The sequence below is a fragment of the Lutra lutra genome, chromosome 13 (genome assembly GCF_902655055.1).
Source record: "Lutra lutra chromosome 13, mLutLut1.2, whole genome shotgun sequence".
Classification (NCBI taxonomy): Eukaryota; Metazoa; Chordata; class Mammalia; order Carnivora; family Mustelidae; genus Lutra; species Lutra lutra.
This window is the reverse complement of record NC_062290.1, coordinates 74636731-74651464: the sequence shown is the minus strand read 5'-3', so window position 1 is coordinate 74651464 and position 14734 is coordinate 74636731. Positions and strand designations below refer to the sequence as shown.

General features: G+C 40.9%; 1 protein-coding gene across 2 annotated transcripts in view; it reads right to left on the bottom strand.

The window, feature by feature from the left end:
• Window positions 1-10120: 10120 nt before the first annotated feature.
• HSDL2 (hydroxysteroid dehydrogenase like 2) overlaps window positions 10121-14734 on the bottom strand; it is a 58758-nt gene continuing 54144 nt past the window's right edge. For both annotated transcript variants that reach the window (XM_047700040.1, XM_047700041.1), the window contains one exon: window positions 10121-10244. In XM_047700040.1, coding sequence (XP_047555996.1) covers window positions 10132-10244 — 113 coding nt within the window. In that variant the 3' untranslated portion in view covers window positions 10121-10131. The remainder of the gene's footprint in view (window positions 10245-14734) is intronic.

Below are 14734 nucleotides of genomic sequence, written 5' to 3'. Positions count from 1 at the left end.
GAAGAGCGGGGAAGGCGCCGGGGGGGCGGCGGACGGAGGCGCGGGGCGGGGGGCGGGGGCGCCAGCCTGGCTCTGCCGACCGGCGCGCGCCGCTCCGTGCGCCCCGGGCTCCGCGCGCCCGGCTCGGAGCGCGGCAGGCAGGGGGCGGGGGCGCAGGCGGGGCGGGGCCGGCGAACGGGGCGGGGGCTCGGACCCCGGGCTCCAGCCGGCACCGGAAACGCGCCGTGGTCCGCGAGACCCACAGGAAGTGTGTAACGACACCTCCTACGAAGCGCTCCGAGCTCGCGGTAGTCGCTGCCCGGAGGTGGTGTGGACCGACCTTCCTAGCACACACCGGGCGCGCACGAGCTCGGTCTCTGGGCGCAGACAGGTGTGGAACCCACGGTTCCCGGCGACGTTCTGAAGTGGGCAGCACTCCGTCCTGCCGCGCGCCGTGGCCCGCGGTCCATGCTGCCCCCGCTGCCCCTTTGGAGCTCCGCAGAGCTTAACCTGAACGCAGGGAGACCTTGCAAAAACCTGCTCCGTTCGTCTGGTGTATAACACCTGCTTTAACGCACCGAGGTCGAGTCACCTCTACACCCAAGCATGTACAGAACCCTTCTACTGACACAACCCACAGTCTCCGCTGCCCAGTGGAAGTTCCCCGTCCAACTACAACACTCGCATCCATCCCAGAGAGACAAGAGAGGGCAGTTTAATGACACCTAAAACATACTAGGACCAGGGAGGCATACAAGAACACCTTGGTATCACAGAGGTAAGGCAGGCGTCCTCCACTTTTACTTTATCTAGCAAACACTTTGATAGTACTTACTGTATGTGACTGGGGTTTACCCTAAGTGCTTAGGGAATATTAATTTACTTAATGCCAAGAACTCTGCACTGAGTGTTGTTAGCATTGCCAATTTATGGCTAAGGAAACTGAGGCACAGAGGAATTAGGACATCTGCCCCAATATCACACAGTAGCTGGGAAAACCCAGATTATCCAGGCGGTTTGGAACCAGATTCCATGCTCAACTCCCTTTCTACTTACAGCATTAAGTATCTCCAAAATAATAATAGTGATAATAAACATTTTTTTTTAAAAGATTTTACTTATTTATTTGACAGAGATCACCAGTAAGCAGAGAGGCAGGCAGAGAGAGGAAGGGAAGCAGGCTCCCTGAGCAGAGAGCCCGATGTGGGGCTCAATCCCAGCACCCTGAGACCATGACCTGAGCCGAAGGAAGAGGCTTAACCCACTGAGCCACTCAGGCGCCCCAATAAACAACATTTAAAGCATATCTGACTGATTAGCCAAATGTGGTGCTTGCATCCTGACCTCACCCCACTGTGACAAGGAAACCTCAGTCCCTCTCACCCTTGCAGTACATGAGGAGAGAGAAGAATGTGAAGTAGATAAAGAGACTAACTTCAGAACAAAAAAGAAAGGATTCTTAACACCTTGCTCTGTCAACACTCCTTCTGGTATAGGCTGACTTACACACACACACACACACACACACACACACATCTATGTAAGCATTTTTGACAAAATAATGTCTGTCCAAAAAAAAAAAGGTTAATTGCCACATATTTCAAATGTGTAATCCTGGAGAAATTGGAACCTTAAGCACAGCTGGTGGAAATGTAAATGGTGCGGCCACTATAGAAAACAGTGTGGGGGCTCTTCAAAAAAAAAAACCATAAATTACGATTCAGAAATCCCACCTCTGGGTATATATCTAGCAGTTAAAGCAGGAACTTGAAGAGATATTCGCACACCCATGTTCACTGCAGCATATTCACAATGGCCAGGAGGTGAAAGCGGCCCCAATGTCCATAGATGGATGAATGGATAAACAAAATATGGCATATACATACAATCGAATATTATTCAGACTTTAAGAAATCTTATATTGCTCTATTAAAGAAAGAAATCCTGTCATATGCCACAACATGGATGAACATAGAGGACATTCTGCTGAGTAAAGCAGACCAATCACCAAAGGACTACTGGAATACCATATGCTTCCACTCACATGAGATAACTAGAGTTGTCAAAATCATGGAAACAATGTATTATGGTGGTTGCCGGAAACTGGAGGAGGGGAATATGGGGAGTTGTTCCATGAGTATAGAATTATGGTTTGGTGCAATGAAAAAGTTCTGGAGATCTATCACACAACAATGTGAGTATAGTTAATACCACTGAACTGTCTACTTAAAGGTGGTTAAGAGGATAAATTTTATATTGTGTGGTTTGTTTGTTTTTTACCACAAATAACTTTTTAAAAATGCAATCTCATTTAAAGGATATATCCAGGGTGCCAGGGTGGCTCAGTGGGTTAAGCCTCTGCCTTCAGCTCAGGTCATGATCTCGGGGTCCTGGGATCAAGCCCTGCGTCAGGGAGCTGGCTTCCCCCCTCTCTCTCTGCCTGCCTCACTACCTACTTGTGATCTCTGTCAAATAAATAAATAAATAACCTTTAAAAATATAAAATAATAAGAAAAAGTTTTTAAAAGGATATATCCATCATGATGAATTTCTTTAATGATGCAGGCTTCCAGCGATGATGGGGTACCTTGAGGAATAAACTACCTCTCCTGCTAAGAACTGGAATTATAGAAGTTGTAGTTAAAACAACAAAACAGGGACGCCTGGGTGGCTCAGTTGGTTAAGCCGCTGCCTTCGGCTCAGGTCATGATCCCGGCATCCTGGGATCGAGTCCCGCATCGGGCTCCTTGTTCTGTGGGGAGCCTGTTTCTCCCTCTGCCTCTGCCTGCCACTCTGTCTGCCTGTGCTCACTCGTGCGCTCTCTTTCTCTCTCTCAAATAAATAAATAAAATCTTTAAAAAAATAAAAATAAAAAATATATATAAAACAACAAAACAGGGGCGCCTGGGTGGCTCAGTGGGTTAAAGCCTCTGCCTTCGGCTCAGGTCATGATCTCAGAGTCCTGGGATCGAGCCCCGCATCAGGCTCTCTGCTCAGCAGGGAGCCTGCTTCCCCCCTCTCTCTGCCTGCCTCTCTGCCTACTTGTGATCTCTGTCAAATAAATAAATAAAATCTTTAAAAAAAATTTAAAATAAAAAAAATAAAACAACAAAACAACAAAGGTTGTTTAAAGCTCTTCTAGAGCAACCAAGGATTGAGAGTCTAAGAGCTCAGCAAGAAGGGGAAACACACTGAAGTGACTCCTACATTCTCAACTACTTTTCTTTCTTAGGGCATTGTTGATTTGTGTCTAGGAGTATAGAAACCAAACAGTGAGAAACATCCTAGAATTTTTGACAGTCTGATCAGGCTACAGATACAAAATTTGGAGGTCAAGTCTAGCAAGACAGCTTGGACTTGAAAGCTCTGGGGGGGCGGGGGGAGGCAGATGGAGAGAAAAGCTGATTCTCCACCTAGGAGGGAGCCCAACACAGGACTCAATCCCAGGACGCTGAGATCATGACCTAAGCTGAAGGCTGACGCTCAGTGGATTGAGCCAACCAGGCACCCCTCACTGGTGAATGCTAACAAATATTTAAATGAAGAAATTAGGGGTGCCTGGCTGGCTCAGTTATGATCCCAGGATCCTGGGATGGAGCCCCACATGGGGCTCCTTGCTCAGTAGGAAGCCTGGTTCTCCCACTCCCACTCCCCTTGCTTTTGTTCCCTCTCTCACTGTGTCTCTCTCTGTCAAATAAATAAATAAATAAATAAATAAATAAATAAATAAAAATAATGAAGAAATTAGACCGATTCTTCTACTCCCTTTCAGAAGACAGAAACAGATAAAATATTCCTAATTCATTCTATGAAGCCAGTATTACCCTAATCCAAAACCAGACAGACATTGCAAGAAAATTACAGACCAGTATCTCTCATGAACATACATACAAAAATCCTCAATAAGTTATTAGTAGATTGAATCCAACAATGTATAAAGAGAACTATATGTCACAACAGTCATAGTCTGTTCAGGCTACCATAGTAAAATACAGATCTTCCTCACCTTACCATGGGGTTGTTCCAGTAAACCCATTGTAAATTGAAAATATCATAAGTTAAAAATGCGTTTAATACCCATAACCTACCGAACACCCTAGTGTAGTGTAGCCTGTGTTAAACATCCTCAGAACACTTACATTAGCCTGCAGCTGGGCAAAATCACCTAGCACAAAGCCTATTTTAGAAGAGTGTTGAAGGGGTGCCTGGGTGGCTCAGTGGGTTAAGCTTCTGCCTTCGGCTCAAGTCACGATCTCCAGGTCCTGGGATCCAGCCCCACATCAGGCTCTCTGCTCAGCAGGGAGCCTGCTTCCCCCCTCTCTCTGCCTCCCTCTCTGCTTACTTGTGATTTCTCTCTGTCAAATAAATAAAATCTTTAAAAAAAAAAAACGAAGAGTGTTGAATATTTCATGTAATTTATTGAATACTATACTGAAAGTGAATAACAGAATGGTCGTGCAGGTACAAAATGGTTGTTAAGTGTATCAGTTGTAAACACTTATGACCAAGTGGCTGACTAGGAGCTGCGACTAACTGCTGCTGACCAGTGTCATGAGAGTATCACACCACATACCACTAACCCAGGAAAACATGAAAATTCAAATTTCAAAGTGTGGTTTCTACTGAATGTCTAGTGCTTTCACACCATCATGACTTTGAAAAATTGTTAAGTTGAACCATCATTAAATCAGCAATCCTCTGTACCAGAGACTGGGTAGCCTTTAAACAATAAACTTTACTTCCCGTAGTTCTGGAGGCTAGGAAGTCCAAGACCAAGGCACATACAGAGTTAGTATATGGAAAGGGCTTGATTTCTGGTTCACAGATGGCACCACCTCACCATGTCCTCACATGGTAGAAGGGACCAGCTAGCTCTACTAGGTTCTACTAAGGGCACTAATCCCAATCACAAGGGCCCCACCTTCAAGACCTAATTACCTCCTGAAGGCCCCACTTCCTAATACCATTGTCTTAGGGATTAGAATTTCAACATATGAAATGGTGGAGCATGAACATTCATATATAAAAAACCATATGGGATTTATTTCAGGAATGCAAGGTTGGTTCAACATTCAAAAATAATTAATGTCATCTACTACATCAACAAGCTAAAGATAATGTCAATAGATGCAGAAAAAGCATTTGACAGAGTCTAAGACCTACACATGGTAAAATCTCTCAGTAAACTACGAATAGAGGGAACTTCATCAGCTTGATGATGAATATCTGCAAACACCCTATAGCTAATGGTGAGAAACTAGAAACTTCCTCACCAAGATCATGAACAAGGCAAGGATGTCCCCTCTCATTAATGTTTTTCGACATCATACTGGAAGTCCTAGCTAATGCAATAATACCACGGAAGGAAATAAAATGTAGGGAGATTACAAAAGAAGAAATAAAATTATGTTCACAGATGACATAATTGTCTATGTAGAAAACCTGAAAAAAAATGACCAAAAAAAAAAAAAAAAGCCTTCCTGGGAACTAATAAATGATTATAGTAAAGTTGTAGGATATAAAGTTAATACACATGGGGTACCTGGGTGGCTCAGTTGGTTAGGCCACTGCCTTTGGCTTGGGTCATGATGCCAGAGTCTCGGGATCGAGTCCTGCATCGGGCTCCCGGTTTTGCGGGAAGTCTGCTTCTCCCTCTCACCTTCTCCCCTTTCATGCTCTCTCTCTATCCCTCAAATAAATAAAATCTTTAAAAAATATAAGGTTAATACACAAAAGTCAATTACTTTCCAAATGCCAGTAATGAAGAAGTGAAATCTGAAATTTAAAATATATTACCACTTCCATTGGCATCCCACAAAATACTGAAGTACAACTCTAACAAAATCTGACAAGATCTATATGAGGAAACCTACAAAACTCTCATGAAAGATATCATAGACCTTAATAAGTGAGGAGATAGTTCATATTCATTGATAAGAAGACACAATATTGTCAAGACATCAGTTTATCCCATACCGATACATGGATTCAATGGAATGCCAATCAAAATCTCAGCAAATTATTTTGTGGTATCAACGAATTGATTCTCAGTTTTTTTTTTTTAATTGAGAAATACTTGTACTTTTGTTTTCTTTTTATTTTTCATTTTAAGTAAGCTCTACATCCAGTATGGGGCTTGAATTCACAACCCTAAGATCGAGAGTCACATGCCTCACCAACTGAGCCAGCCAGGTAACCCTGATTCTAAAACTTACATGGAGAGGTGAAAGACCCAGAACAGCCAACTCAGTATTGAAGAACAACAAAGGTGGAGGACTGATACTACCTTAAAGTAGCTTACCATATAGCTGCAGTCACCAAGCCGTGTGGTATTGGTGAAGGAATAAACAAATAGATCAGTGGAACAGAACAGAGAACCCAGAAATAGATCCATATAAGTACAGTCAACTGATCTTTGACAAAGGAGAAGACAGTGGTTTTTTTTTTTTTTTTTTCAACAAATGGTGCTGGGACTGGATATCCACATGCCAAAAAAAATTTTTTTTAATCAATCGGAACAATTTTACTCCTTCCACAAAAATTGATTCAAAATGGATCACAGATCTAAATGTAAAATGCAAAACTATGAAATTCCTAGAAAATGACAGGAGAAAACCTAGATGGCCTTGGGTATGGCAATGAGTTTTAGATATGACACCAAAGGTAAAATCCATGAAAGAAGTGATTGCTAAGCTGGCCTTCATTAAGATGAAAAACTTCATTAAAATGAAAAACTTCAGGGCGCCTGGCTGGCTTAGTCAGATGAGCATGTAACTCTTGATCTCGGTTGGGGTTGTGAGTTCGAGCCCCACACTAAGTAGAGATTACTTAAAATAAATAAACTTTAAAAAAAATTTTTTTTAAATGAAAAACTTCTGCTCTGCAAAAGGCAATGTCAAGAGAATAAGAAAACAAGTCCCAGTCTGGGAGAAAATATTTGCTGAAGACCTATGATAAAGGAGTGTTTTCCAAAATACACAAAGTACTCTTAAAATGCAACAGTAAGAAAACAACTTAATTTAAAACAGGGCCAAAAAGCTTAACAGACACCTTACTAAAGAAGATACAGAGGCAAGTAAGCATATGAAAAGATGTTCAACATTGCACACTGAAAGAAGATACCACAACACACCTGTTAGAATGGCCAAAATTCACACCACTGACAATACCAGATACTAAAGAGGATGTGAAGCAACAGGAACACAGCGTCATTGTTGGGGGGATGCAAAATGGCACAGCCACTTTGGACAGTTTGGCAGTTTATTATAAAACTAAACTTACTACCATATATTTTCCTTGGCACAATTTGCCACTTTAAGAAACTCAAAGTTCTTTTCTTTCGTATTATTTGTCTAAAAATGTATTGTTCTTTTGTTGAAATGATATATAAGCTCAAGTTCTAACCAAACAAACCTTGGAGATACTCATGTCTGAATACTCCCATGTATATTTGTAATGCACTTGTTAGAAAACTTCAATTTCTTCTTGTTAAGCTATCGTTTGCTAATCTAATTTATAGGACACCCCAACTGAAAACGTAAAGGTAGAGGGAACAGACTTTTTTCTTCTACTTAAGAGGCTTATTTAAGAGGCACTATATAAGGGGATTTGGTGAAATATAGGATTACTAGCAATAAACCATTTTAAAAATAACATCTAAATAATTTCACTCAGGGGCGCCTGGGTGGCTCAGTTGTTAAGCGGCTGCCTCCGGCTCAGGTCATGAGCCCAGAGTCCTAGAATCGAGTCCCACATCAGATTCCCTGCTTGGCGGAGCCTGTTTCTCCCTCTCCCTCTGCCTGCCACTCTGCCTACTTGTGCTCTGTCAAATAAATAAAATCTTTAAAAATAAATAAATAGGGGCGCCTGGGTGGCTCAGTGGGTTAAGGCCTCTGCCTTTGTCTCAGGTCAAGATCTCGGGGTCCTGGGATCGAACCCCGTATCAGGCTCTCTGCTCAGCAGGGAGACTGCTTCCTCCCCTCTCTCTGCCTGCCCCTCCACCTACTTGTTATCTCTGTCAAATAAATAAAATCTTTAAAAAAATAAAAAATACATACATACATACATAATACTTTCACTAAATCACTAACAAGACTCATGGGCTTGATTTCCCTCCACATCATTTAATTTCAGAAATAGGGTTCAACTGGCTGCTGGACGACTCACAAAATGGCCTTCAAAACTTCTGGGTGGTTCTACTTCAGTGCAGTTAATGGATAAGATCCATGGAAAGGGAACACATGAATCCATTAAGGTATCTGGGGAATGTTGCAAGAGAGGCTTCAGAAATCTAGGTGTGGCTACCTTTATTTCTGATAGGCTACGCTAAACCTGTCTGGTACTTAGCAATAATGACTGCAAAGGGGCTGCAGATGACCTAATCCAACTCCTTCAGTTACAGATGTGAAAACCAGGGCCCTACAAACATATTTTTTCCCCAATATCCCAAAGCCTCTTAGTAAGCGACTTCACATTTTAGTGACTAGCACCCAGAACTCCAGTCTCCCAATATTTTCATTTTCCCAAAGCTTTGAGACTGTTTGGAGAATGCAAAGGAAGAAGGCTTTGATAGACTTCAGTGGAATACAAGCCTGCTGGTAACACGTGACCAGAATCTTCAGACAGCTAGGAATGACTGGCACATGCAAAGGTAACTGTGAGGCTGTCACCCCAAAGGCAATCCATCTGGGCTTCTGGATGGGCAAGTAAAGTCTTCAGGTTCTATTCAAGGCTAATGTCCTAGGAGATTTTTGTTGGATAGGGATTTTGTTAATTTTGGCCTTGGGCTCGTCTTTTCCATTCTCTGATCCTGTTTCCTCATGTGTAAAATAGACATTAAATGCTTCTAACATTACGATTCTAGGAAATGTCAGAATTAAGCACAGTAATATTAGAGAATGAAAGATGAGAAGTAAAAGAATTACACTGAGCAAGTATTTTTAACTGATTAAAGTGAAAGGAAAGGACTTTTTTAAAACCTTTGCTTTAAAAAAGAAAGAAAGAAAGAAAAACAAACCATTGTAAGAGTTTGCTGGGGTTGCCAAAACAGGATACCACAGACTGGATGGCTAAACCAACAGACAACTTCCAGTTCTAGAGCACAGGAGTTTTGGTAGATGTGGTTTCTTCTCAGGCCTCTGTCCTTGCTTTACAGATGACTGTCTTCCCACTGGTCCTCACATGGTCATTCCTTTGTGTGTGCATCCCTGGTCTTTTATCTCCCAACTTCCTCTTCTTTGAAGGACCCCAGTCAGACTGGATTAGAGCCCACCTCATTCTAACTTAATCATTTCTTTCAAGGCCTTACCTCCAAATACAGAAAGTCTGAGGTACATGGGGGGGGGAACGTGTGTGTGTGTGGGGGGGGGAACATGTGTGTGTGTGTGTGTGTGTGTGTGTGTGTCTGTGTGTATTTCAACAAACAAGTCTGGAAGGTTGACAATTCAGCACTCAACAACCATCTATTCTGATGTTCTCTTTTTAAAACACTGTGACCAAGTGCATACTTCTGGAGAGAAAGTATTTTATTTTAAGGCTTTTTATACATTTAGCAAGAGGATACATACTGAATTACATTAGCAGAATTGTATTAATAATAGGTAACTTATACCTGGAAAGCTAGTTAGAATGAAAAACAGTTTTTGTTTCATTAGTCTTCACAAACAGTATTTATTAAGGTAGTTTATGTGATTTCTGTGAAAATACATTATAGAAGATATTCCTTAAAACAAGTATATAAAAATCTAAAATATCGTTAAGATTTCATTAGCATACAATCCCAAACTGAAAAATTTAAAACAGATTAACCTCCTTTTCTATGGGAAGATGTGCTGAAAAGAGCTAATTTTACTGTTTGAACCTGATTAATTTTTCACCATACCTTCCCCACAATGAATGAAATCTAGCTCTCAGAGGGCAAAACTCACAAAATTCAATAGGCAGGCTGTCTTAGAATTCCACTTAATGAAGTTTAGGTTTGATTAACTAGCTGTTTTAATTACAATTTCAAGTCTTATAGATACAGAAATTCTAGTTTTTCCAGAACAAACTTGCATATCCTTATAATAGGAAAGGGAAGAAAACAGATTTTAACTGTTGATTCCTTTTACTTTTTGAGCTTAGTGACTGACATTTTTTTTTCCCCCTTTTCCTTCACAGCCTGGCATTCATCTGATTCATTAGCTTCTCCAATTTGATTGCTAGGGACATGTTTCCTTTAATCTTCAATTTTCCTGACATGAATGCCATTGTTGGTTTTAGTTTCCCTAAAATGAGAAAATGAGAGAAGGAAAAGCAACCATTAGTGCCCTTAGGGAGATACCACTTCAAGAACAAGCATTATAAAAAGAACCTTCTTGAGTTCTATAATCCTCTGAAGTGCACAAATTTCTATTCCAGAATTTTTTTTTATCAGTATCTTGGGAATCCCAATTCCTAGACTTAGATGTTAACAATATCTTATGAGATAATGTAAAAACAATCAGCAAAGATTATACCAAAAAGATGAAGATGCAACATTTATACACCAGTTACAGCACATTAAAGGATACACAGCCCTCAGATGAACTGTAGTAAACAAATACTATTTTAGTTAATTTTCCAATCTATTATACAGTTCATTAAACTTTTAACATTTCAGGTTTAGATTTAAAAAAAATCAAAAGGTATAAATGCATATAATATTCTTAAGAAGTTATCATTAAAAACATAGTATATGGGCAACAAAAGTATGTAGCACAGAAATGCCAGGATGTAAAATGGGAGCATTACAGCAGAACTGTAGTTATTAACAACACAAAAGGAACAGAAGCTCCATGGAGGGAGGAGTCTGTATTTGCTACTCTTATTCCAGTGCTAGTACAGGGTCAGGCACACAGTGCAAATAATGAGGAAACTGAGGCTCAGAGACTATTCTGACTTGCCCAATGTCACACAGCTTATATACGACACACTGGATTTCAAAGCCAGGTGTTTGATATTCCTTTGTTCTTTTTTTAAAGATGTTATTTATTTGACAGAGAGAGAGAAAGAGAATGCACACATGTGCTGGGCATGAAGCCCAACGTGGGGCTCGATCCCATGACCCTGAGATCACAACCTGAGCCTAAATCAAGAGTTGGATGCTTAACCAACTGAACCACCCAGGTGCCCCTAATTCTTAATAGTTTTCTGAGCTATATGATGCCAATTTATATATACAGATATCTCCAGCAGGCACGATATGTGTCTGGTGCATTAGTAAACTTCTACTTGCCCACACAAAAATGGGCTCTTTGTAGGAAAAAAAAAAAAAAAAGCATGGGTTAATGTGTTTATACATGTTGAGATATTAAACACCTTTAAATTATTCAATGAAGGGGTTGTAACAAAGCATTATAGTTTAAGGATAGAAAGAATCAAGTCCAATTCTTTAACGAATAAACAGGTGCACATTACTCCACGGAAATGTGATGTTAAATACCTAAATTTACAAATCATAAACTAAGGGATAGTTTTGATTTATACAGAAGACAGGAAAATCTTTGTTCTTTACAGGAACAGAACGGCTCCTCCAGAAACTTAACAAACACTAATATCTGGGAGCTCTTCCGCTGAAAAACTGGGTCCCTATTCTGTCACCCTGCTTCACTGCAGGGTTTCACAACCCAGGAGACCACAAGCCCTGCTCACACATACACAGCTTCTCCAGCTTTATGGAGCCCTGCCTATAAAGACAAATGGACATCAAATGGAGACAAAAAAAACAAAAACAGATAAAAGCCATTTGACAGGCACTGAAGAAAGCTAAACAAAGTAAAAAAATTAAAAATTTCACAGTTTGTGTCCTTATTGATAAGAGAACATATAAAAGCAATGAATCAAGAGAATACCGGAAAAAGGGGGAAGAAGAGAAGCACAGGGAAGAGGGAGAAAATAGAGGAGACAACCTAAATGGGTAAGGGAGGAGAATGAGAGGGAGAGAAACAGTAGAAGGGAAATGGAATGGGATCCAGTGAGTGAAAAGGGGGCGGTAAGAGAAGAAGAAACAGTGACCACGTGGTGAAATCCTAGAAATTAAAAATTTGAGAGATAATATTAAAATACGATAGGCAAGAGGCACTTGTAGATCCTCTGGTCACAGAGGTCCGTCTTCCCCATTGCTACCATCCCCCTCCCACTACTACAAAAGTCTCTCTCCATGCACCACCCCCCATAATACTCTTTCCAAATAAAGTTTCTCCTTACTCTATAAAAAAACATGGTAGGTAAAAATAAGGTGAGCCAATCTCCCCCAAAGTAAAAAAGTTATATTAAGACATATGCAATACGAGAAGGAGATGGTCAAAGATTGAATCAAAGATCATATGTTTTCTCTAGAAAGCGAGAACTGAAAGAAATATCAAAGAAATAATTTAAGATACATTCCCAAGGAACCTATCAAGTACCCAGGAAAATGAAAGAAAAAAAGAAAAAAAGACCACACTACCTTACATCATGATGAAATTTCAAACCACAACAGAGAAAGAGAGCACTCCAATTCCAAAGTTTTTAGAAAGAAGAGAGGGTGGATCCAAAATAAGAAAAACAGTATCATTCAATTCTCAATGGTAATCTTAGAAGATGGAGCAATGGCTTCAAGATTCTTTTTTTTTTTTAATGAGTCTATTCATTTGTTGATTTTAGAGAGACGGAGAGAATGTGAGCAGGGGAAGAAGCAGAGAGGGAGGGAGAGGGGAAGAAACTCCAACAGACTTCACACTGAGTATGGAGACCAATGTGGGGCTCGATCCCTCAACCCTCAGATCACGACACGTACGGAAATAAAGAGTTAGGCACTTAAACCAACTGAGCCACCCAGGCACCCCCTGGCCTCACATTTCTGAAGAAAAACGAGTTTCAACCCAAAAAGCTCTACCCAGCCAAATAATGTGTTGGTAGAATACAAGTAGTATTAGACACTCACAAAATACTGCCTCTTAAAACAAGATGGGATTGGGAGGGAGACAAACCATAAGTGACTCTTAATCTCACAAAACAAACTGAGGGTTGCTGGGGGGAGAGGGGTTGGGAGAGGGGGGTGGGGTTATGGACATTGGGGAGAGTATGTGCTATGGTGAGTGCTGTGAAGTGTGTAAACCTGGCGATTCACAGACCTGTACCCCTGGGGATAAAAATACATTATATATGTTTATAAAAAATTTAAAAAAAATACTGCCTCTTATGTATCTTTTCTCATGAAGCTACTGGAGAATGTGTGCAACCAAAAGAGGATATAAACCAAGAAAGAACATGGGACACAGGAAATAGAGACATTCAGTGCAGAAGAGAGTTAAAAATTGCTAGGATCACAGCTGTGTAGCAGGCTTAGTAAGTCTATCTATCTATTGTAACAAGACAAAGGGCTCCAGGAAAAAAGCAGACCAACAGGTAACCTGACACATTTGGCAGAGTGGAAAACTGTATCAAAAGGTTGTGGGAAGGGGCGCCTGGGTGGCTCAGTGGGTTAAGCCACTGCCTTCGGCTCGGGTCATGATCTCAGGGTCCTGGGATTGAGTCCCACATCGGGCTCTCTGCTCAGCGGGGAGCCTGCTTCCCTCTCTCTCTCTGCCTGCCTCTCTGTCTGCTTGTGATCTCTGTCTGTCAGATAAATAAAATCTTAAAAAAAAAAAAAAAGGTTGTGGGAAGAGTACAGAAAGATTCTGCTTAGTTTCTTTATACTTATTTTAGTGGGGGGAAAAATAGGACAATTATTTATGTCCAGGAAAAAAGAAAAGTTCTCTGAGAGGACACATAATAATAGTATACTATTTGACTCAGCAGCAAACTATACCAGAATCATAATCATTTAAACCTAAGTATTGGGGCGCCTGGGTGGCTCAGTGGGTTAAGCCGCTGCCTTCGGCTCGGGTCATGATCTCAGGGTCCTGGGATCGAGTCCCACATCGGGCTCTCTGCTCGGCAAGAAGCCTGCTTCCCTCTCTCTCTCTGCCTTCCTCTCCGTCTACTTGTGATCTCTCTCTGTCAAATAAATAAATAAAATCTTTAAAAAAAAAAAATAAACCTAAGTATTGATTTAAGCAAAAATAGTGATAGAATTATATTGGGGGGATGGGTAAGGGGCAGGTAAAACAAAATCAAGGTGCTGTAAAAGGACTTAAATCTCACTTATCAGTCTTTAGATTAGTGAATCTAAACAAAACAGTCTAAGTATATATCTAACATTGAGAAATATGATTACATTGGAACAAGTGCAGTTACACAATGAAAAAGATACCAAAGAGACCTGAAGGTGATCACTTCTGTGCTGTGGAAAGGGGAAAGGCCAAAGAACATCTTTTAAAAATACATACTTTGGGGCACTTGGCTGGCTCAGTTAGTGGAGTGCGTAACTCTTTATCTTGGGGTCATGAGTTCAGACCCCATGTTGGCTGTAGAGATTACTTACAAAACAATTTTTTTTTGAAGATTTTATTTATTGGACAGACAGAGACACCAAGAGAAGGAATACAAGCAGGGGGAGTGGGAGAGGGAGAAGCAGGCTTCCTGCTGAGCAGGGAGCCCTGTGTGGGGCTTGATCCCAGGACTCTGGGATCATGACTGGAGCCAAAGGCAGACACTTAACAAGTGAGCCACCCAGGCACCCCAAAAAATTTTAATAAAATAAAAACAGGTATATTAAAGATTGAGGTGAAATTCACATGACATAAAATTAACCATTTTAAAGTAATTCAGAACTTAAATTTAAGTATAGTCACAAGATCATACAACCACCACC